This window comes from Colias philodice, chromosome 31 (assembly GCF_061535455.1).
Source record: "Colias philodice isolate Cphi_HAF_F1 chromosome 31, ilColPhil1 Martin Lab GWU primary, whole genome shotgun sequence".
Lineage (NCBI taxonomy): Eukaryota > Metazoa > Arthropoda > Insecta > Lepidoptera > Pieridae > Colias > Colias philodice.
Genome location: NC_143116.1, coordinates 1,191,580 through 1,217,640, shown reverse-complemented (window position 1 = coordinate 1,217,640; position 26,061 = coordinate 1,191,580). Strand labels below are relative to the sequence as shown.

Sequence of the window (26,061 nt, the reverse complement as noted above, 5' to 3'; positions counted from 1 at the left end):
TGTCGGTTCCGATATGGTTGGCACCAACCAAATCGGAGCGTCTGTAGATACATTTAAAATGGCTCTACAAGGGCTCTACTATAAACACATTCAAGGCAAGAGTGAATAGGCTCTATCTAGGCAGGCATGCCCCTTCATAGACTGCATCACTACTATCAGGTAATGGTGCAGTCAAATGCCTGGCTATTTCTATATAAAAAAAAGAATAGTACAATTATAATCCCCACTATATTAATATTATAAATGTGAAAGTAACTCTGTCTGTCTGTCTGTCTGTTACGCTTCCCCGCTTAAACCTCTCGACCGATTTTGATGAAATTTGGCACAGACAATCTTTAGACCCTGAGAAAGAACATAGGCTACCTTTTATCAAAAGACCACGCGGGCGAAGCCGCGGGCGGAAGCAAGTTATAATATAAGTAATAAAGTTATTATACATACATACTTATCTTTTACGGGGACTCATGTTGATGAAATTTCATTTATAGACTATTGAGTACCTATACTCGATAATATTTTGATTATTTTGAGAGCTTTAAAGCGTCTGTTAGATAAGCAAAACGCCCTACGGGAAGTGTCTGGGAGTACCGACCATCAGCCATCTGGTTTCCATAACACAAGCGAAAGCTTAGTATGAGATCAGATCGTGCCGTGTGTGAAAATTGTCCTGCCATATTTATTATTTATTTATTAATATTTTAACAATTTTCAGGTGATGCAAATATTCTACCCCTATTCGATACAGACACATCCGAATGAGTTTCCCGGGATAGACCCGTTCGATTGTCCGAGAGACGCCAAATTGGAACAGTAAGTGTTGAATTTGATATTTGTTGAATTTGGAGTGAAAGACGCGGGTTCGAATCCCGCTGATCGATTTTTTCTATTCTTTATAAATTTGTAATAGTAATGTTAGTTAACGGTTTTAAATCGGGTTTTATTTTTACTAGTTAAAATCGTTATTTTTTATTACCAGACGACACATAGATATGTTTTTTTAAATAGCTATGTTTTTTATAGTTGCAGTATTTAAAGTGGTCATGCATACTTTTTAACGGTTTTAAATCATTAAAATTAATCGATTCTAAGGAAAAAGAATGTTCAGAATAGAAAATTTCCCCGTTACTAATGTTATTGTAGGTGTATTACCCAAGAATCATAATAAATTAAACATTTTCCAGAGCTATCAAACTAAAGTGCAACAATGCGTTGCATCCAGATTTGCACGGCCATTACAGAGAGGCGAAGTACACACAGACAAAACACCATTGGTGGTGGAAGGCGAATAGAATATTTAACCAATTGCAATGTACTAATGGACATACTGGTAAGTTTATCTATACTAATATTATAAAGAGGAAAGGTTTGTAATTATGTATGTATGGTTTTCACGCATAAACTACTGGACAGATTACAATGAAATTTTGCACACATATAGAGGGTAATTTGGATTTACACATAGGATAGGTTTTAGGAAATCCCACGGGAACGGGAATTATGCGGGTTTTTCTTTGAAAATGCGGGCGAAGCCGAGGGCCGAAAGCTAGTATTTGAAACTAATTGCGCCCCGCGGTTTCACCTGAGCACATCGACTTTTCCTTTCAATCATAATGTTCCTGTGGCAATATCGGTATAAAAAAATAGCCTAAGTTACTCCTTATAACAACAGCTTTCTGTCAAAATTGGTCCAGACGTTCCTGAGATTAGCCAGATTAGAACAAACAGACAGACAAAAAACTAAATTGCCTTCAAATTGTTAGGACTAGACAAATTTTAAATAGCACCGGCTTTCAAATTAAAAAGAGCGTGTGCTGAGCACACGTGTAAGAAGTGAAACTTTAGCAAGATTCAAAGATACAAAAATCGTCAAGAGTAAAATTTCAAGGTCGCGTCATGGCAATGCCGTCACGTCATGTAGTAAGGCGACGATTTTGATATCTTCGATTTTTGCCAAAGAAGTTTCACTTCTGACACGTGTGCTCGGCACAGACACTCTTTTTTACATCCTATTATATCAAGAAAACTTAAAATAAATACGTTTTTATAATAAGCGGGGCCGGGTTAAATATAGTTTGAATGTAATAAGAATGTACTGCGATTCCACACAACTGCCTAATTGATGTAAGTAGTTGATAACAAATCGCAGCAAGTCAACGACTATTAGCAAAGTGAGGGTAGTTGGGTCGAACGTCGTATAAACAACGTCCGAGCCCCTAGGCACGATTCGTACAAATGCGCCACGAGTCAAAGGAATGCGGCAATTTATAGTATTCGACAGCTAGCATGTTTTGACAGGAACAAGTCAATAACTGCGTTAAAAACAACCGACTTCAAACTTGCACTTGCAACATTTACAAATACAGACAAAAATGCTCATAAAATAAAAACTACTGGGCCTATCCGAATAAAATTTTTATGGGGCCAATTCGACACCATCCCGCATCGAACAAAAAAAGAATCACGTAAATCGGTTCAGAAACCACGGAGTAATCGGTGTACATACATAAAAAAAAAAAAACATACCGGCCGAATTGATAACCTCCTCCTTTTTTTTGAAGTCGGTTAAAAAGTGACAACTATTCATCCACTAAAATATTAAATCAAAAGTTACGTCTAACAATAATATAATTATTATTTACAGGTATGGTAGTATTCCTTGAAGAAGATCACTACGTAGCGGAGGATTTTATTCACATGTTAAATTTACTAAGAACAACCGCCGATCGGACATGTCCGCAATGCGAGATATTGTGTTTGGGAACTTATTTGAAAACGTATCAGTACCATAGTAATACTGATAAGGTAATATTTTTTATTTTTTATAAAAAAAAATTTAAAAAAAATTTTTTTGATGATTTTTTCGAAATTTTGAACTCAAACTTAAAGTTTTGAGCCAATTTACTAGATTATTGTAGGAATCTTCAATGTTTACAAAATAAATATACATATATATGTAATTTATTTTTAAGAGTAATAATAATATAAGGAATTATTTTTAAAGTGTTAAAAGTGAATCCATAAATTCACTAAAACTAAAAAATGGTCACAAATATAATTGAAATAACTTATTATAATACAAAAAATATATTTAAATAATCATTTTCATCTAAAGAGACATACTTAATTTTCTACTAATCAAGGATATTTAAGTGCACTGTGTTATATTATATGTATCTAATTGAAGGTACATTTTAACTTTTTCTGACTACTTAAGTTAAAAACCAAAACCTTACGTTACTTGTAAAACACCAGCAACCTCGCAGGACAAGATCGCCAACATCATAAGTAACAACATTTGTTCTACGACTTTTGGCATAACGCAATAAAGTATCAAAAGTCGTAGAACAAATGTTGTTACTTATGATGTTAGCTATCTTGTCCTGCGAGGTTGCTGGTGTTTTACAAGTAACCCTGTATAGTTAAAACGCTTAGTTAAAATAGACTGAAATATATTATCGTAACTTTAGGCGCAAAAACTAAAATTCACAACACGAACTATAAATACATAATTTTTTATTTTGTTAGCCCTTTTGTATCGTAAAAACGTTAGAATTTTTCAAATTATATTAATTTCACATAAAATTCATATAATAATAAATAAGGTTAAACACACTGCTTCTAAATGTAGCACTTACACTAAACACTAGCACTTGTGTTACATGCACTTAAATATAACAAAAACATATATAAAATATATATTATATTATACACTGTTTGTTTGTCTGTCGATGTTGTATTGTCAGCTTTAGCTTTTCCAATATATTATTTGCTTACTTGTGATATTTTAAAGCTAATACAGACACAATTTAAAACTAAAAACTTATCAAAATAGGTATAATTTTTTATGCTATACAACTTACATACACACAGCTTCATAACACTGTGAGTGGTTATAAGTTATAAACTAAATTACCAAAATGACTGCAAAGAAGTACGTTACATGAACTTTTATTTTCACTGATTTTCTCAACGTATTCAACGTTACCTACTTAAAAAAAGTGTTACCGTTTTCGTGATATTTCTGATTTTTTAATGTACACTCCTAATATAGGTTTTTGAGTATTAATAACTTTAAACTTATAAAATAAGTAATATATTAAATTATTACTTGACGGGATTATAACAGACTTCTTTCTAAATTCAACTAACATTTTAACAAGCATGATGTTTTTCTTTCTATATTATGTCTAGATTGTTTATCATTTAAAATTATTATACGCAAAAACCTTTCTATCAGGGACTATATATTATAATCAAATTTGAAACCGGTTCTAAATTGAAACTACTTACACTTATAACCATAACTACAATATCATCATATGAAAGTGTACGCAAAAAGTACTTAAATTATTATCAGGGCCTATATCACACTCTCAACCGTGAAATCAGTTCCAAAGCGAAGCCACTTAAAGTTATAACCGTAGATACATACGCAAAAACTTAAAAGTGCGTAGGTTATCAGCGCCACACTTTCAATGTTATGTAACCGGTTCTTTATCGACTTATAACCAAAACCATAACCAGATTTATAACCATAACATTTATCACCCATAACCACACAGTATAACCAAACATTCTCGAAACAGCGCAAGAAGCAGTTAAATTTAAACTACATACAGCAAGTGAGGGCAGCGAATGAAGAAAGAAGGAAACGCCTGCAAGAAACACAGTGGAACTACCAAGTGTACCCTAATATATATTCAGCAGTTCAAAAGGTTATAAAAGAAATAAATCTTTTGAAAAGATCGACGTTCCTGGGCAAGGAGGGTTTCTAAAGGAATTCATCCAATGATATTATAGAAAAGATACACACGTGTCAGAAGTGAAACTTCTTAGTAAAATTTGAAAACAAAATAGCTTAATCCATGACGTGAAGGTATTGTCGTGACCTTGAAATTTTACTGTCAACGCGATTAAAGAAGTTTCACCTCAAAATGGTGTAGATAGGTTATTAGCGCTCGGGAAATGTGGCTAATTGGCCACATTTTACTTCAGTTTTTCACGATAGTTGAATCATGCCATCTCACTTTGACGTCTAATCGTGTGTGCGTTAGTGTATTGAAGATCGAATGTTGTGTTGGTAACCTATCTACACCGTTTTACTTAGGCCGCGTTTCCATCTGCAAGAAAACTTCCGCAAGAAATGTCCGACAGTCTGTCTGACAGCAGCTTGCAAGTGTAAGCCCGCGTTTCCACCTGCAAGTAGACTTGCAAGCTGCTGTCAGACAGACTGTCGGACATTTCTTGCGGAAGTTGTCTTGCAGATGGAAACGCGGCCTTATAATATCATTGCAATTTTCTTTCAACACACAAAAAATAGTAATAATTGTTAAAAGTTTAAAACCTACGAGTAATCAAAAATACAAATGAAGCTTTTTTTCTTTCAAACAGAAAAATAATATCAAGTATTAAAAATACAGTTGAATTAAGAACCTCCTTGGTTTTGGGAACGTCGGTTGAAAATTAAGCTAGATTAGTTTAGCCTTTGAAACATTTGTTGAGCAACAGTTGAATTATGTTGCTGGAAACTTGAGCAACAGTTTTGGCTGGAAGCTTAAGCAACAGTTGAGCAACAACTTTTTATAAATTGACGTGAAGTAAGATAAAAGAAACAAATATTTTAGCGATTTGGCTTTTAGCTTAGCAGTTATCTCTACCAGTAAAGGGAGTAATTTTGTAAAACTTTCTGAAGAAGATTGTTGATAAAAATTATATTTAAATTTTAAATCTTGTTTCTCCTTGATCTTGTCAACATGTTATTAAATGTATTTATTGTTCGATGAAATTTTCAACATGTCTTACCAACTCAGCAACAAGTTGCAAGAAACATGTTTGTTCAAATTTGTTGCTAAACAAATGTTTATGAGGCTTTAGCATGCATTTTGGTGTCGTTTTGTGATGAAGAAGACATTTTTAATAATAATAATTATATTAGGTTCATGTTTGTATGTAACCGACTCTTTTAGACTCGATTTTGATTCACTTTAAACGGACAGATTTAATTCAAACTTTGTACACATATCTTTTCTAATATAGACTTTGTTTATTTCTGACTTACACAAATAGATGTGTGAGTGAGCTACAGAGTTAGGTGTGTGAGTTCTAGAGCTAGGTGTGTGAGTGAATTATAGTATTAGACGTAGGATTTATAGAACTAGGTGTGTGAATGAGTTATTGTGTTAGATGTGTGAGTGATCTATAGTGCTAGGTTTATGAGTGAGTTATTGAGTTAGGTGTGAGAGTGAGTTATAGAATTAGGTGTGTGAGTTTTAGAGTTAGGTGTGTAACTGAGTTTTATATTTCGGTGTTCGAATTTAAAAGCTAAGTGTAGAAGTAAGTTAAAGATACAGGTCTGTCTTTGCAATTTCATACCATCGTTACATGAAGTACATTTTTAAGTATGTATTCATATATTTTTTTATTTCAATTTTGATATTAAAGTAATTTTCTATTAAAAACTTCTATTTCACCTCACGACATGACACCAGAATTAAACCTACCATATTCTACTAAAAACTACTAACAGCTTCCATAATAGGTAGATATAACATGCATGGAACTTTATAGAATAATATACATTTATTTTAACCAAGTAATAAAATTCTATTAAACCATTATTGAAATCGGTTTAGCCATTCTTTATATTATATACATTTATTTATGTCAAGAGTCATAAATATGAATAAATTAATATTATTTCTATTGAAATATAGTTTAATATGTATATTAGATAGGTAATATTTGAAATATGATAGAAACTCCTTATTTTTGAAGTCGGTTAAAACACGAATGTTTTAATCTTCTTTTGTTGATTATAAAAGGCATGGCAAGATTACAATGTTTCTGCTAATTAATAACAAAGATTGCGCTTAATGTGATGCATTTTTATAAGAGCATGTATTTTTATTTAAGACTTTTTATATATTTTTCTTTTAACAGAGTTCACTTGTATATAATCTTTATATTATTAATAAAGGTAATAATCAAATTTCTTATACTAAGGGATTTTTCTATTAAAACTCATCTTTTATCTTCTGAATGATTTAATTATCACTTACTCGTTCCTTAAAACACATCACTAATTGTCCAGCCGGTAAAGTGTATCGAAAAGGTTTTATTAAGCTAAGAATAGACTTAATGTAGACTATTATCATCAGCTGATAAGAAGTCAGTTCGTATTGTGGAGAGTGGTGACCCATCGTTAAGGTGGCCGCGGCTAGCGTTGCTTAACTTGTTTGGCCAATAAAATCGAACGTTAGTGGAATATAAAATACCTAGTAAAAAGTCCAAGATTCCTTTTATTAAATAATTATGTGGTTAGATTTTGTGCGTATTTGTATTGTTTTTGTTTAATTCATCTTTTTATTGCATTAATTTGCCTTTGTATTCAAGTTTTTCAATTTAATATGTAATGTCGTTTGTGAATTATGCGAAATATTAATATTTTAAGGTTTTATTAGGCATGTATAAAGCGCGTCACACACGGTGAAGATACTATAATATTTTATCTTAAGATACTGTAATATTTTATATTACAGTATCTTAAGGTATCCGGTATCAGCGTTCTGACCATCATTTTTCTTTTTGTCATTGCGTACTAAGACCCCTGTAGAACCGCCATCCTGTTACAAATGACCCGAAATTTTGTGGGTCATTTGTAACAGGATGGCGGGGCGTATTACCCGTGGTCCCCCCGCTATGTCCCCCTGTGGGTCTACGGGTAATATTTTTTCCCCATGGACCCACTGCTATAGAAAGATTTGACAGTGGGTCTACGGGCACTGGGAATAAAAGTACTTTTTACCCGTGGTCCCCCGCTACCATGCTTTGACCATTATAGAAACAGGATTATTATAATTATTATCTACACTTCCCGGTTTATGTCCTGCGTAATTATTTCGATTTACAGTTAGTTTCGAATAGTTTCAGTTGCGGATATCAGATTTACCATAAATCTATATTAATATTGTGAAGTTGAAAATTTATTTTTCAAACTGCAATACAACATATAAATACAAAATATACGAAACTAGCTGACCCGACATGGCCGTTATTTTTTCGCATTTGCTTATTTTTTTGGCGCAAAATTATTTTTCATTTGAATTTTTCTTTAATAAGATCCTTGTCCTGACAATAATATTTCTTTGGCACGCCGCAAAGAAAAAACAGCTTGTCACAATTTTACGTATGAGTGGTGTGAGGTGTGTGTGCATCAGAATTAAAAAATAAAGCAAAGTTAAGGATTTTTGTGCCAAAATGTACCTCTAATCTCAAAAAGAAAATAATGTTTACAAACTTCATTCAATGTGTGTGAGTATGATATCAAAAAAATAATTTTTAAAGGTTATCGTCTCTACAGCCCTTTATGTAAAAATGAATCCCTATTTCTCCTGGTCACGGCATCACTCGCGTTCGGCTCGACCGCGTTCCATAATTCTTATTTTGAACTGTCGTTATTGTCAGGACAAGGATCTTATTAAAGAAAAATTCAAATGAAAAATAATTTTGCGCCAAAAAAATAAGCAAATGCGAAAAAATAACGGCCATGTCGGGTCAGCTAGTTTCGTATATTTTGTATTTATATGTTGTATTGCAGTTTGAAAAATAAATTTTCAACTTCACAATATTAATATAGATTTATGGTAAATCTGATATCCGCAACTGAAACTATTCGAAACTAACTGTAAATCGAAATAATTACGCAGGACATAAACCGGGAAGTGTAGATAATAATTATAATAATCCTGTTTCTATAATGGTCAAAGCATGGTAGCGGGGGACCACGGGTAAAAAGTACTTTTATTCCCAGTGCCCGTAGACCCACTGTCAAATCTTTCTATAGCAGTGGGTCCATGGGGAAAAAATATTACCCGTAGACCCACAGGGGGACATAGCGGGGGGACCACGGGTAATACGCCGATGGCGGTTCTACTAATATTTTATATTACAGTATCTTAAGATAAAATATTATAGTATCTTCACCGTGTGTGAAGCGCTTAAAGAAATCGTCGAAAATTATCGTCTTGTTAAAATATGTTTTCGTTTAAATGTACCAGAAGATGTGTTTGTGTTAAAAAAAAATCAAAATTTACTTAAAATCGGCAACTTTTGAATGAAACTGTAACCGGGGTTTATTTCAAACCAAATATTGTATATACCATGTACCATACAAAATTGTATAAATGCTTTAATGTAAAAATCGCCTTTTTAACCATTAATAATAAGAAAACTAACCAAAGATTGTAAAAATGGCGCCAAATACTGCAAAAAAGGTCTTATTATTTTTTTTAATAGTTTTTATCTTGTGCTATTTTATAATAAATGCTATTTTGCTATGTAGCTTTGTAGATAGAACGCACTTTTAAAATATTTTTAATAAAGCAGAAAATATATTCGATCATAACTCGATGCTAATTTTTAAAGTGAAAACTTCTTTAGCGGCGTTGGGTATAAGATCTTAAACTCGCGCCAGGACACGTGACCTGATCGAAAAAGCGTAAGACGGATACCATTCCAAAATATCAAACATGCTCAACGTTAATAATCAAGTTTTCACTTCTGCCGGCACTCCCGGAGTGCAACCCGTCTTTTTTTTAAACTAATTTTAAGTAAATAGATTTTCAAGTTTTTTGTTTTGTTTTTAATTAATGCTGTGAAATCTAAATTTTTTGCATGTATCATTTTTTTAATCTTATCATAAATTGAGTTATTTCCCATTGCATTTGAAACTCTTGAAAAATGTAAATTTTCATAAAAATGACCTTGTATTTATACCATATAATATTTTTAAAGTTGTTGAATAGTTTTCATAATTTCATTAATTGCTTGAACCTCATTGATATATGCGTCATTTTTTTATTATAGGAATAAAAAATAAAATTCCATTTTTCAAACAATAGTAACTAGGCTTAGATTACAAAATAATAGGGTTATTTTTAAAACATTGTCATAGTGTGGATCGAGTTTCATATGAAAAATCATATATAAAATACATAAGTATATTAAATACTTAGTTACATAGATTTTTTTTTGTCTAAGATGTTCTTTTTCATTGTTATTTTTTTCTTCGTTTGAATGCCTTGGTATGTATTGGGGTGTTTTTGAAAAAATAAATTGCATATAAATCCAAAAATGCTGATACATTTTCAAATAGCAATTTGTTTTTATTCATTCGTATTTTAAACATTAAAATAATAAACTGCACAAAAAAACATATCGAACTCCATCCACTCTATGACTTTGACAGCTGTCACGCAAAAGCGCGGCAAAAAAAATTTGACAGTTGTTTTTTTTTTTCAGGTCGAAATAACACCATGGCACTCGAGCATGCACAACATGGGCATGGTTTTCAACAAAACCGTGTGGAATGACATTATGGCGTTACAAGAGCAGTTCTGCGCGTATGACGATTATAATTGGGACTATTCGTTGTTGCATTTGTCTCAAAATCGACCGGGGAGGGAGAAATTTAAAGTTATTCTGTGTAAAGGTCCGAGGGTGTTTCATATTGGGGAGTGGTGAGTTGATAATAAAAATATAGAAGACCAAGAAAAAAGAGGGTCAATTAAAGTCTAAGTTCTAGATTAAACATTTTAATTCTAAAATGACTGACCGGTTGGCTTAGTTGGTACCTTCGAAGCCAGAGGGCATGGGTTCGATACCCAGTTCCCACCCAGCGCAAGCCGCAAATATTTGTGTGATGAACATCGATGATCGCTCTGTGTGTCACCATCATATCACATTAACAACATTTTTTTCGCAAATTCTGTATCTTATCATATTTTACAACTACATACTTATTTAAAAATAATACCAATAGTTACATCACATGAACTACATTATATAAAAAACCTATAAAAAATGTACTAGCCCATAATTTCCTAAACAAAAAAAAATAAATTTTTTCAGCGGAATCCACCACAAGAAATCCAATTGCAATGCGTCAACCGTGATAAGCAAAGTGCAGAAATTGCTGCAAAATGCCAAACAATACATGTTTCCAACTCGAATCACGGCGACCATAAGTGCGGGGGGCGCGAAACATAATAAAAAGCTGACTAAGGGCAACGGGGGGTGGGGGGATATACGGTAAGTCAAATTCAACAATTTATTTATCTATACTAATATTATAAAGAGGAAAGGTTTGTATGTATGGTTTTCATGCATATACTACAGAACCGATTATAATGAAATTTAGCACACATATAGAGGGTAATTTGGATTAACACATAGGATAGGTTTTATCCCGGAAATCCCACGGGAACGTGGACTATGCGGGTTTTCCTTTGAAAACGCGGGCGAAGACGCGGGCGAAAAGCTAGTTTTTCACATTTTTTTTACAAACTTTCACATAAATTGTAAATCCCTGGTTAACCCACCAGGAAAAGCTGTGCGGGGTCAACCAGTTTAAGTAATATATCTAAAACAAAAAAAAAATATTTTTTGTTTATTGAAGTGATACTTCGTGTGCGTTGAGAGAAAAATTTGCTCCGCTCCTGTTGGTCTTAGCGAGATGATATTATAGCCTATAGCCTTCCTCGATAAATGAGCTATCTAACACCGATAAAATTTTTCACATCGGACCTGTAGTTCTCGAGATTTGCGCGTTCCAACAAACAAACTCTTCAGCTTTATAATATTAGTATAGATTTTCCCAAAGGAAATAACAAATGGGAGTGTCCCAGGGATCAATAAAAGGTCCATAACTCTTTATTATTTATACTAATGATAATTTTTATTTTTCAGTGACCAAGAACTCTGCACGAACATGACAAAAGTTGGACGGCAAATGAAGAAATATTTTTACTATTCGTAACACGCACACACATTATAAATTAATCGAAATAATAAATAATCATGATTTGTACTAAAAATCTAAAAAGACTACAGTCGGAGAAAACAGCATCGAATACGGTCCAATCGTTGTGTATATTGACAAAAATAAACTGGTTGTTGTTTTTTAATTTTATCGACTAAGCTTTAATTTTGTTAAAAACACGCTGTTTATTGTATTTTATTGTTTTATTATTTATATTCTTACCTTTTATTGGTTTTATTTACATAATTGTCGAAGATTTTTTATTAAAAAAATTGTATTATAAAATGGTATTGGATTTTTTCCTTTTTATAATTTATTTATTTGTGTATGTTTTGTAAAATTAAGTAACTCCGGTTATTATATTTGTATTTTTTAAGACTCGATTTTAAATTCACTCAACTATGTACTAATCTGAGTATGTAACAATAAAAACGGCTTTAAAACTTGATTTTTACAATTTTAATCAGATCTAAACACAAAAAAACGAGATTTAAACCCGGTTTTATTGAACCAACGGTACTTAATGTATATTTCATTTTGATATTTGTAAAAATATTTCTTTATTTTTAAGTTTTAATTTAACAAATTTCATATACATTATTATGTTATTTTACATTTACAAAAATACTCAGAAATAAGTAAAAAACTAAAAATCATCAACGAAAGTTTAATGCTATAATAATAATATTTAAAAATAGTTTGGAAAATCCAAAAGTGCACGCCTCATAATTTTTTTTAAATTATTATTTATTAATTATTATTTTTGTTTATTTAATAACAATTAAACCACATCGAATCAGACCCTGAAAAATGAAAGGGTTCTATTCCTGAGCATACTCAAGCGTAAGAGAAAAAAAAAGACTCGATTAGTAAAGTATTTCGGTCGCTATCGTGTTAACAAGAAAAAGGATCCGCACATACAGACACACGGACGTCCAAGACAGAACTTTTTTAAACTGTTTTTTAACTAGTTTAAATAACAAAAATGACATCAAAAATATCATGAACGTTAAAAATAGTGTTTTTTCTTAATATGTGTGTGTATGTATTATCTTACAAGTGCAATGTATGATACATAAAGACATTTTAAGTTTGAAAAATCAGATGTTTTGCGCGAAGTGACAGTAGTACCCACCTCAACGCTTCGCTTATGAGGCGTGCAATAACATACTAAGGGTGCTTTTCCACCAATAATGTGCGAGGATGTGTAGCGAGGAATGTGTTTGTAAGTAACCAATAGAATCGCTTCACACTTCAAACTAAATCTATATATATCTTCTTATATATAAAAATGAATCGCAAAATGTGTTGGTAAGCGCATAACTCGAGAACGACTGAACCGATTTCGATAATTCTTTTTTTATTATATTCCTTGAAGTACGAGGATGGTTCTTATGTAGAGAAAACGTAAATATGTACCACGGGCGAAGCCGGGGCGGACCGCTAGTATGTATATAAAACTCAAAGGTGACTGATATAATGATCTATCAACGCACAGTCCAAACCACTGGACGTATCGGGCTGAAATTTGGCATGCAGGTAGATGTCATAACATAGGCGTCCCCTAAGAAAGGATTTTGATCAATTCTACCCCCAAGGGGAAAAAATAGGGGATGAAAATTTCTATCATGTTTATTTATCTTTTCCACGCAGGCGAAGCTGCGGGCAACAGCTAGTGAAGCTATATGATTGGTTCAACACATTCCTCGCTACACATACTCGCACATTGGTGAAAAAGCACCTTTATGATAAGTATTTTAAAAGCCTTGCCTTAAAACTGATAAAAAAAACATTTAATAAACAAATTACTCATGAATAATAAAATAAGAGCCTTGCACTAAAACTAAAGGTTTCTCTAAATAAGGTATTTGAAAAATAACATAGTAATGTATATGAAATAGTATTTTTATTAGTGTTGTGATGTGATGTGATGCGTCACAACGCAGATATTAGTCAAATGATAATTATTTTGGTTTTCTAATACCAAAAAGGGCTTTTTCAATATTTGGTTAAGACTTACTTATTCATTCGTTAAAAAATACAATCATAAAAAATATCAAAAGAGATAATAACACATTTAGAAATGGTTGTTTAATACCATATTTTAAGAATAAGTTTTAACAATGTATTGAAAAATCAACAATAAAAACTAAAAATAGTGTATTATGATGCGTTCTGACGCAACACATCGCGTCATAGCACGACACTTGTAAACAATTAAGTTCTTGTACATATTTTTTTAAGTTAATTGTTTATAATCTGTTTCAATTATTTTAAGAAAAAATCATAGATATACAAATCTTAGATACAAATATAGAAAATCATGAATAATTTTTCTACAATAATTTATTGTTTTTTTATATTTTAAATTGTTTAAAAAAAACACCATGACTGTTTGATTCTATGTATTTAAACAGTATTTTGATATACATGTCTCTTTCGATAATTTAAAAATATGTGAAATAGCAATAGTCAAAGAAAAATTGACACTGTATCTATGGAAATAAGGTGTAAACCGTTTTATTTTTAAGAACACCGTTATATATGAACCAAAGATAACTCCATTATATTTTATAATATATTTAATTCATATTTATATTGAGTTCACTCGCTGATAAAGTTACTGATAGCTTATTCAACACTCTACAGTATAATTGTCATTTTAACCGACAGATAATTTAACTATAACTTATCAAGAAGTTTTGAAACGAATTCCATAGACCATATTTGACTAGATTGAGTTTAAATATATGTAATTATTATTATTAAATTATTTCGCACAAAATTACTCATTTTCAATGTCGGTAAAAATAAGTGTTTTTCGCTTAATTTAAGACACGATTCGTTAATCATCTAGTAATCTATGGTCTATGGCCATTTTGTCTATTTCTTGTCTTTTAGGTTAAGTTATTTATTGTTCGTAAGCAAAGATTTTCATCAAATCAGATTTTCTGAAAAATATTTTCTTATTCCTAATTTTAAACAAAGTCGCGGGCAAATGGTAGTATATTTCTTGTTTTATTTATATTATTACATTGCAATTTTTTTTAATTATGTATTTTTCAAATTAAGTAACTAGCCTTTCTTAATTTTCAAAACTGTTTTGAAACCATTTATTTCACAAGTCACACTATCTCGACTACTACTAAGTAAAATATTAAAACTGTGTGCGAATATAAATAAATAGTATTTAAAATTAATATCTGAGATATACTTAGAATGAAGAACATTGTTGATTATTTTATGTCTAGATACCTTTTCAAATAAAAATAATTTTTATTTTTCCCTCCGCGCGTGAAAAAAACAATTACCAGCCAACTTTGGACTGATCGAATTACAAAAATAATGTATAAGTATAAAACTAAAAAAAGAGCGTGTGCGCCGAGCACACGTGTCAGAAGTGAAACTTCTTTGGCAAGATTGAAAGTTACCAAAATCGTCACCTTATTCCATAACGTGACGGTATTGCCATGACGCGAACTTGAAATTTTACTCTCAACGCGCCTAAAGAAGTTTCACTTCAAAAATATTAATGCCTATATATGAAAAAAAATACTTAAATACTTATACTTAGATTAAAAATTTCAAGCTGTCTAGACAAAAATAATCAAAATATTACTTAAAATGTTACACGTGTGAAACTCATTATTCATAAGTCACAGATTATATGAAAATTCGATTCAACTAAGAATAGGATCGAGTCTGCGCCATCTTGTGACGTCATAGCGTTTATCACACGAAGGTTTATTTCAATTTATTTTATAATACTTACTAAAAAGGTTAGGTTAGGTCTTTCCTGTTCTTAGTTGAATCGAATATTATTTTAAGCATTTTTGTTTTGTATCCACATTGATGTAATTTTCACACAAAATTGACTTCCATGAGATATCTATGTTCCTAATTTATTATTTTTTGTTAACTGCATATTGTATCAAAACTACATATTATAATCTGTATTTTCTTCAAAAAATTATTTTATGAATCTATCAAAATTTGGCTAAAAACCAATAAATGGTTTTAAGATTTGTCCAATAGTTATAAGCGAATTTTTAATTATTAACTTCAGTGTGGATGCAGCAATACTGTTATGCAAAATATTATCATATTTGTATCAGAATAAATAATTGATTTTCCAATATTTTCTTTTATTTCTTATCCCGTAAACCCACTGTGAAAAAGAGGAAATTCTTAAGTCGACATTTTTTTTAACCTCATCACTTTATATTTTTTAAAGTGAAACTTTTATTACATCGTCTCAAACTTTTTGGTCTGTGTAGCGCATGTCGCGTGTATCGCGGCTGCCGAGTAGGTATACCTACTCGGCAGCTGTCCGTCACGCGACATGCGCTACACAAAGCAGTGTTAGGAACCGTTCGAACAGTTTCACTTTTACCGTGGTTTCATAAAACCACACAACATTTTTATTTTAAATTGCTTATAATTTTTCAATTTCATCCATATACAACAAGCAGTTTTTATTACAACTACATAGTATAAAACAAAGTCGCTTTCTCTGTCCCTATGTATGCTTAAGGGTGCACTCACACACATCAGTCACCGTCACGGCACGTCACCGGACAGGATTAAAAAAAAATATGTATCAATAGTTCTAGTATGACTCTGTTCCCACACGACAGTCGCCGGCACGAAATCTATCAGTGACGTCACCGGTCAGGCACGTCAAATAATCTTTCCATACATGTATCATACTTTTATCCCCACTCACCCGGTGCCGTCACGTCTCAGTTCAGTCAGCGTCGTGCTACCGTCAATTGCTACATGTTCTCTAGCGTGACACACGTCTAATCACTGACTAACCTGATGTATGTGTTCAATGATTCAGTCAAACCGGCGACGTGACTGACGGACAACATGACGGTGACTGGTGTTTGTGGATACGTACACGAACCGTCACCGATCAGTCATCGGTGACTTGACGGTGACTGATGTGTGTGAGTGCACCCTAAATCTTTAAACTACGCAACGGATTTTGATGCTATTTTTTTAATAGATAGAGTAGTTTTCCAGGAAGGATTTAGTAACTGATTTTGGACAAACCGGGCAAAGCCACGGGCTAAAGTCTAGTAATTATATAAACAAGAATATATTCTCCACCTCAGAAATATCTTAAAAATAAACAGCGCCGATATAACAAAAAATGCTTAAATAGAATGAAAAAGAATAAAGATATTACAAAATTATAGTTTCATCATCACTTGTGTTAGATACTTTGATACTTTCTGTTTAGCTACGCCTGTAATTTAGACGATTTAGCGACTATTCGATGCGATTCAAAGTGTATGGAATCTTTAAGGAATGTGCGCTACTCGATACCCTTGAATTGATACTTATGTGCATAATAATTTAATATCGATTCTATACTATAGAAGATTTGCGTAATCGTGTTTGCGAAGTTTGGGTCAATTCATACTAGCGCAGAGTCGAAGCGCATCGAAGCTTCAAATTCCTCACATTCAAAGTGAATTCGCGCGCCATTTTTTCCTTTTGTAGAAATATATGCATTACCTACCTACATTGTGGAGATAAGGGTGAATTCGTTAAATAGTTTCCGATTGACGCTTCGATTATATCGTTACTACTAATCCGCTAAAAGAATGTTCAATGTGAAACATAGGTAATTTGGTTGCTGTTGAAGCGATGTTTGAAAAACATTGCCTTATGAAAAGCTTTGTGCACTTTTCAACGATTTTAGTGACAATAATTTCATGAGTTTATCTAAATTTTGACAAAGTTGATTCTAGAATTAAAGCGTAAGTAATACGAATTTTTCTGCTAATAAAACCAAGATGAAAAATTGGTCTCGAGTGAAAGAAATATGTTCATAAAGAATGATGATTCAGTCGGTTTATTTTGAAGGAATGTATAAAAAGGTAGTTAATAGAGTTTTTATGGATTATCCCTTGTATTTTATAGGAAACATACTACATACTGAAAAATTATGAGATATAATGTGATACTTATATTTGCCGATAATTGCATGATTTTCCGTTTTTTTTTTCTAACTAACCATTCATTCTGATTAAACGGAAATAAATATAAGGCTGGGTTGTGTTATGTTATTCAGCAAACATATAATATGTTTCGCTGGTGCAACACATTTTCGCTGTCACTGGTGACATATCACACTAGCGGATTGCGAGCGGTTTCAAAGCGGAGCGGGTGCGCAACGAATACGTTGCGGGCGCGCAACGAACACGCCGCGGTTGCGCAGCGAATTCGTTGCGGACGCGTCATTTTGTATACTCTCGCACAAAAGCCAGCCCTTCCGCCTTGCCTAACTTCCATTCAATATTTCCATCGTTTCTGTAGCACTCAATTTTTTAACCGTACTGTGGAAATGCACTTACTTAACAGTTAACTAAAGATGTAATAACAACTGGAGTTGTTAAAAAAAGGTGCTATAAAATTGAATTACTAGGACTTTTAGAATGTACCATACATTCCAAAAGTATGTAACGACTGACCAGTATAATCTCTCCCATAGCAACGTATGTTATAAAGAGATTTTGTGAACCTAATTATGAGCAAAGTGATAGTGAGTTGCTGGTTGCTTGATAAAATTTTCTATTCACTGCTATTTATCTAATAATAAGATAGCCCTGTTTTAGTTAAGGAGCTTTAACATTTATTTCACTAATGAACTTTCTTAATGAGCAATTAAGTTATCTGATTGCATTTCGACCAAGATTTAATAGATAAAACAATACCCTAAACATTAACATGTTATGAAACTCGTAAAAAATAATGATCTCATAATTATTATACTATCACAAGTTATAAGTAACAACCAGCACGGATTCCATTTTGTTAATGAGTGTACATGACTGCGACGTAAACGTTGCGCATCTGCCACGCGTCCGCAACGAATTCGCTGCGCAACCGCAACGTATTCGTTGCGCACCCGCTCCGCTTTGAAACCGCTCGCAATCCGCTAGTGTGATATGTCACTAAGTTAAAGATACAGGTCTGTCTTTGCAATTTCATACCATCGTTACATGAATATTTAAGTATGTATTCATATATTTTTTTATTTCAATTTTGATATTTAAGTAATTTTCTATTAAAACTTCTATTTCACCTCACGACATGACACCAAAATTAAACCTACCATATTCTACTAAAAACTACTAACAGCTTCCATTGTAGGTAGATATAACATGCATGGAACTTTATAGAATAATATACATTTATTTTAACCAAGTAATAAAATTCTATTTAACCATTATTGAAATCGGTTTAGCCATTCTTTATATTATATACATTTATTAATGTCAAGAGTCATAAATATGAATAAATTAATATTATTTCTATTGAAATATAGTTTAATATGTATATTAGATAGGTAATATTTGAAACATGATAGAAACTCCTTATTTTTGAAGTCGGTTAAAACACGAATGTTTTTATCTTCTTTTGTTGATTATAAAAGGCATGGCAAGATTACAATGTTTCTGCTAATTAATAACAAAGATTGCGCTTAATGTGATGCATTTTTATAAGAGCATGTATTTTTATTTAAGACTTTTTATATATTTTTCCTTTAATAGAGTTCACTTGTATATAATATTTATTAATAAAGGTAATAATCAAATTTCTTATACTAAGGGATTTTTCTATTAAAACTCATCTTTTATCTTCTGAATGATTTAATTATCACTTACTAATTCGTTAAAACACATCAATAAATGTCCAGCCGGCAAAATTTATCAAAAAGGTTTTATTAAGCTTAATATAGTCTATTATCTATAGCTGATAAGAGTTTAGTTCGTATTGTGGTGAGTGGTGACCCATCATTAAGGTGGCCGCGACTAGCGTTGCTTAACTTGCTTGGCCAATAAAATCGAACGTTAGTGGAATAGTATATGCTAGAAATGTCCAAGATTCCTTTTATTAAATATGTGGTTAGATTTTGTGCGTTTTTTGTATTGTTTTTGTTAAATTCATCTTTTTATTACATTAATTTGCCTTTGTATTCAAGTTTTTCAATAAATAATATTATGTAATGTCGTTTGTGAATTATGCGAAATATTAATATTTTAAGGTTTTATTAGGCATGTATAAAGAAATCGTCGAAAATAATCGTCTTGTTAAAATATAATGTTTTCGTTTAAATGTACCAGAAGATGTGTCTATGTTAAAAAAAAAAACAAAATTTAGGTTAATACTTAGAATCAGCAAGTTTTGAATGAAATTGTAACCGGGGTTTATTTCAAACCAAATATTGTATATACCATGTACCATACAAAATTGTATAAATGCTATAATGTAAAAATCGCCTTTTTAACCATAAATAATAAGAAAACTAACCAAAGATTGTAAAAATGGCGCCTAATACTGCAAAAAAGGTCTTATTAATTTTTTAAAATAGTTTTTATCTTGTGCTATTTTATAATAAATGCTATTTTGCTATGTAGCTTTGTAGATAGAACGCACTTTTAAAATATTTTTAATAAAGCAGAAAATATATTCGATCATAACTCGATGCTAATTTTTAAAGTGAAAACTTCTTTAGCGGCGTTGGGTATAAAATCTTAAACTCGCGTCAGGACACGTGACCTGATCGAAAAAGCGTAAGACGGATACCATTCCAAAATATCAAACATGCTCAACGTTAATAATCAAGTTTTCACTTCTGCCGGCACTCCCGGAGTGCAACCCGTCTTTTTTTTAAACTAATTTTAAATAGTTTTTCAAGTTTTTTGTTTTGTTTTTAATTAATGCTGTGAAATCTAAATTTTTTGCATGTGTCATTTTTTTAATCTTATCATAAATTGAGTTATTTCCCATTGCATTTGAAACTCTTGAAAAATGTAAATTTTCATAAAAATGACCTTGTATTTATACCATATAATATTTTTAAAGTTGTTGAATAGTTTTCATAATTTCATTAATTGCTTGAACCTCATTGATATATGCGTCATTTTTTTATTATAGGAATAAAAAATAAAATTCCATTTTTCAAACAATAGTAACTAGGGTTATTTTTAAAACATTGTCATAGTGTGGATCGAGTTTCATATGAAAAATCATATATAAAATACATAAGTATATTAAATACTTAGTTACATAGATTTTTTTTTGTCTAAGATGTTCTTTTTCATTGTTATTTTTTTCTTCGTTTGAATGCCTTGGTATGTATTGGGGTGTTTTTGAAAAAATAAATTGCATATAAATCCAAAAATGCTGATACATTTTCAAATAGCAATTTGTTTTTATTCATTCGTATTTTAAACATTAAAATAATAAACTGCACAAAAAAAAACATATCGAACTCCATCCACTCTATGACTTTGACAGCTGTCACGCGAAAGCGCGGCAAAAAAAAATTTGACAGTTGTTTTTTTTTTTCAGGTCGAAATAACGCCATGGCACTCGAGCATGCACAACATGGGCATGGTTTTCAATAAAACGGTGTGGAATGACATTATGGCTTTACAGGAGCAGTTCTGTGCGTATGACGATTATAACTGGGACTATTCGTTGTTGCATTTGTCCCAAAATCGACCGGGACGGGAGAAATTTAAAGTTATTTTGTGTAAAGGTCCAAGGGTGTTTCATATTGGGGAGTGGTGAGTTGATATTAAAAATATAGAAGATCAAGAAAAAAGAGGGTCAATTAAAGTCTAAGTTCTAGATTAAACATTTTAATTCTAAAATGACTGACCGGTTGGCTTAGTTGGTACCTTCGAAGCCAGAGGGCATGGGTTCGATTCCCACCCAGAGCAAATATTTGTGTGATGAACATCGATGATGGCTCTGTGTGTATTAATTATCTATTCTTCATAAATTTATATTTATAAAGCATTTGAATGCCTTAAAACAATGTATGTTTATCACATGAACAACATTTTTTTCGCAAATTCTGTATCTTATCATATTTTACAACTATTTAAATATAATACCACTATTTACATCACATGAACTACATTATATAAAAAACCTTGGAAAAATCTACTAGCCCATAATTTCCTAAACAAAAAAAAATATTTTTTTTCAGCGGAATCCACCACAAGAAATCCAATTGCAATGCGTCCACCGTGATAAGCAAAGTGCAGAAATTGTTGCAAAATGCCAAACAATACATGTTTCCAACTCGAATCACGGCGACCATAAGTGCGGGGGGCGCGAAACATAATAAAAAGCTGACTAAGGGCAACGGGGGGTGGGGGGATATACGGTAAGACAAATTCAATTTATAATTCAATTTATTTATCTATACTAATATTATAGAGAGGAAAGGTTTGTATGTATGTATGGTTTTCAAGCTTTTTATGTAGTTATCTACAGAACCGATTATAATGAAATTTAGCACACATATAGAGGGTAACTTGGATTAACACATAGGATAGGTTTTATCCCGTAAATCCCACGGGAACGGGAACTATGCGGGTTTTCCTTTGAAAACGCGGGCGAAGACGCGGGCGAAAAGCTAGTTTATCACAATTTTTTTACAAACTTTCACATAAATTGTAAATCCCTGGTTAACCCACCAGGAAAAGCTGTGCGGGGTCAACCAGTTTAAGTAATATATCTAAAACAAACAAAAAAAATTATTTTTTGTTTATTGAAGTGATACTTCGTGTGCGTTGAGAGTGAAATTTGCTCCGCTCCTGTTGGTCTTAGCGAGATGATATATAGCCTATAGCCTTCCTCGATAAATGAGCTATCTAACACCGAAAGAATTTTTCACAACGGACCAGTAGTTCTCGAGATTAGCGCGTTCAAACAAACGAAACTCTTCAGCTTTATAATATTAGTATAGATTTTCCCAAAAGAAATCACAAATAGGAGTGCCCCAAGGATCAATAAATGGTCCATAACTCTTTATTATTTACACTAATGATAATTTTGATTTTACAGTGACCAAGAACTCTGCGCGAACATGACAAAAGTTGGACGTCAAATGAAGAAATATTTTTATTATTCGTAACACGCACACACATTATAAATTAATCGAAATAATAAATAATCATGATTTGTACTAAAAATCATGAAAACACAATATTATTCGAATATAAATATAGTAGACTACTGTCGGAGAAATCAGCATCGAATACGGTCCAATCGTTGTGTATATTGACAAAAATAAACTGGTTGTTGTTTTTTAATTTTATCGACTAAGCTTTAATTTTGTTAAAAACACGCTGTTTATTGTATTTTATTGTTTTATTATTTATATTCTTACCTTTTATTGGTTTTATTTTCATAATTGTCGAAGATTTTTTATTAAAAAAATTGTATTATAAAATGGTATTGGATTTTTTCCTTTTCATAATTTATTTATTTGTGTATGTTTTATAAAATTAAGTAACTCCGGTTATTATATTTGTATTTTTTAAGACTCGATTTTAAATTCACTCAACTATGTACTAATCTGAGTATGTAACAATAAAAACGGCTTTAAAACTTGATTTTTACAATTTTAATCAGATCTAAACACAAAAAACGAGATTTAAACCCGGTTTTATTGAACCAACGGTACTTAATGTATATTTCATTTTGATATTTGTAAAAAGGTTTCTTTAATATTAAGTTTTGGTTTAAAAAATTTCATATACATTGTTATGTTATTTTACATTTACAAAAATACTCAGAAATAAGTAAAAAACTGAAAATTATCAACGAAAGTTTAATGCGTATGTAATAATATTTAAAAATAACATACTAAGGGTGCTTTTCCACCAATAATGTGCGAGGATGTGTAGCGAGGTATGTGTTTGTAATTAACCAATAGTATCGCTTCAAACGTTAAACGCTTCAAACTTCAAACTAAATGAAGCGATATGATTGGTTCAACACATTCCTCGCTACACATACTCGCACATTGGTGAAAAAGCACCTTTATGATAAGTATTTTAAAAGCGTAAAGTATTTTAAAAGATAAAAAATTGTTTTTAATGAATAGAAAAAAACAAATACTAATGAATAAAAGAAATAATAGCCTTGCACTAAAACAGGTTTAGAAAAAAGTATTTTAAAAATAACATAGTAATGTATATGTAATAGTTAGTAGTGTTGTGATGTGATGTGATGCGTCACAACCAAGGTCACAACGCAGATGTTTGTCAAATAATAATAATTTTGGTTTTCTAATACCAAAAAGGGCTTTTTCAATATTTGGTAAAGACTTACCTATTCATTCGTTAAAAAATACAATCATAAAAAATATCATAAGAAATAATAACACATTTAGAAATGGTTGTTTAATATCATATTCGAAGAATAAGTTTTAACAAAGTATTGAAAAATCAACACTAAAAACTAAAAATAGTGTATTATGATGCGTTCTGACGCAACACATCGCGTCATAGCACGACACTTGTAAACAATTAAGTTCTTGTACATATTTTTTTAAGTTAATTGTTTATAATCTGTTTCAATTATTTTAAGTGAAAATCATAGACATAAAAAAATAGAAAATAATAATTTTTCTCAATTTTTTTTATTAAAATGTCTAAAAGTGCACTTTTAAGAGAAAAAAACACCATTACTGTTTGATTCTATGTATTTAAACAGTATTTTGATATACATGTCTCTCAATAATTTAAAAATATGTGAAATAGCAATAGTTAAAGAATAATTGACACTATATCTATGGAAATAAGGTGTAAACCGTTTTATTTTTAAGAACACCGTTATATATGAACCAAAGATAAGTCCATTATATTTTATATAAATTAATATATTTAATTCATATTTATATTGAGTTCACTTGCTGATAAAGTTACTGATAGCCTATTCAACACTATGTTAAAAAATCATACATTGTTATTTTAACTGACAGATAATTTAACCATAACTTATCAAGAAGTTTTGAAACGAATTCCATAGACCATATTTGACTAGATTGAGTTTAAATATAATTATTATTATTAAATTATTTCGCACAAAATTACTCATTTTCAATGTCGGTAAAAATAAGTGTTTTTCGCTTAATTTAAGACACGATTCGTTAATCATCTAGTAATCTATGGTCTATGGCCATTTTGTCTATTCCTTGCATTTTGGTTAAGTTATTTATTGTTCGTAAGCAAAGATTTTCATCAAATCAGATTTTCTGAAAAATATTTTCGAATTCTTAATTTTAAACAAAGTCGCGGGCAAATGGTAGTATATTTCTTGTTTTATTTATATTGCAATTTTTTTTTAATTATGTATTTTTCAAATTAAGTAACTAGCCTTTCTTAATTTTCAAAACTGTTTTGAAACCATTTATTTCACAAGTCACACTGTCTCGACTCTCGACTACTACTAAGTAAAATGTTAAAACTGTGTGCGAATATAAATAAATAGTATTTGAAATTAATATCTGAGATATACTTAGAATAAAGAACATTGTTGATTATTTTATGTCTAGATAACTTTTCAAATAAAAATAAATTTTATTCTTCCCTCCGTGCGTGAAAAAAACAATTATCTGCCAACTATGGACTGTTCGAATTACAAAAAAAATGTATATAAAACTAAAAAAAGAGCGTGTGTGCCGAGCACACGTGTCAGGAGTGAAACTTCTTTGGCAAGATTGAAAGTTACCAAAATCGTCACCTTATTCCATAACGTGACGGTATTGCCATGACGCGAACTTGAAATTTTACTCTCAACGCGCCTAAAGAAGTTTCACTTCAAAAGTATTAATGCCTATATATGAAAATTACTTAAATATACTTAGATTAAAAATTTCAAGCTGTCTAGACAAAAATAATCAAAATATTACTTAAAATGTTACACGTGTGAAACTCATTATTCATAAGTCACAGATTATATGAAAATTCGATTCAACTAAGAATAGGATCGAGTCTGCGCCATCTTGTGACACGAAGGTTTATTTCAATTTATTTTATAATACTTACTAAAAAGGTTAGGTTAGGTCTTTCCTGTTCTTAGTTGAATCGAATATTATTTTAAGCATTTTTGTTTTGTATCCACATTGATGTAATTTTCACACAAAATTGACTTCCATGAGATATCTATGTTCCTAATTTATTGTTTTTTGTTAACTGCATATTGTATCAAAACTACATATAATCTGTATTTTCTTCAAAAAAAAAATATTTTATGAATCTATCAAAATTTGGCTAAAAACCAAAAAACGGGTTTAAGATTTGTCCAATAGTTATAAGCGAATTTTTAATTATTAACTCAGTGTGGATGCAGCAATATTGTTATGCAAAATATTATCATATTTGTATCAGAATAAATAATTGATTTTCCAATATTATATT

At 31.1% G+C, this 26,061-nt stretch overlaps 2 protein-coding genes across 6 annotated transcripts in view; both read left to right on the top strand.

Annotated features, from left to right (window-relative positions):
* LOC149475030 (alpha-1,6-mannosyl-glycoprotein 2-beta-N-acetylglucosaminyltransferase-like) overlaps positions 1-23,693 on the top strand; it is a 66,050-nt gene extending 42,357 nt beyond the window's left edge. For 2 of the 5 annotated variants that reach the window (XM_089713885.1, XM_089713881.1), the window contains 7 exons: positions 713-810; positions 1,182-1,327; positions 2,642-2,802; positions 4,587-4,715; positions 21,191-21,408; positions 21,837-22,016; positions 22,700-23,693. In XM_089713885.1, coding sequence (XP_089570011.1) covers positions 713-810; positions 1,182-1,327; positions 2,642-2,802; positions 4,587-4,715; positions 21,191-21,408; positions 21,837-22,016; positions 22,700-22,769 — 1,002 coding nt within the window. In that variant the 3' untranslated portion in view covers positions 22,770-23,693. Of the gene's footprint in view, positions 1-712; positions 811-1,181; positions 1,328-2,641; positions 2,803-4,586; positions 4,716-10,299; positions 10,518-10,908; positions 11,089-11,745; positions 15,955-21,190; positions 21,409-21,836; positions 22,017-22,699 lie in introns of those variants that run through there. The other 3 variants (XM_089713882.1, XM_089713883.1, XM_089713884.1) reach the window with 3 other exon arrangements.
* Positions 1-26,061, top strand: part of Nup98-96 (nuclear pore complex protein Nup98-96) — a 282,640-nt gene that overhangs the window by 223,762 nt on the left and 32,817 nt on the right. The gene's annotated exons all lie outside the window — the stretch shown is intronic.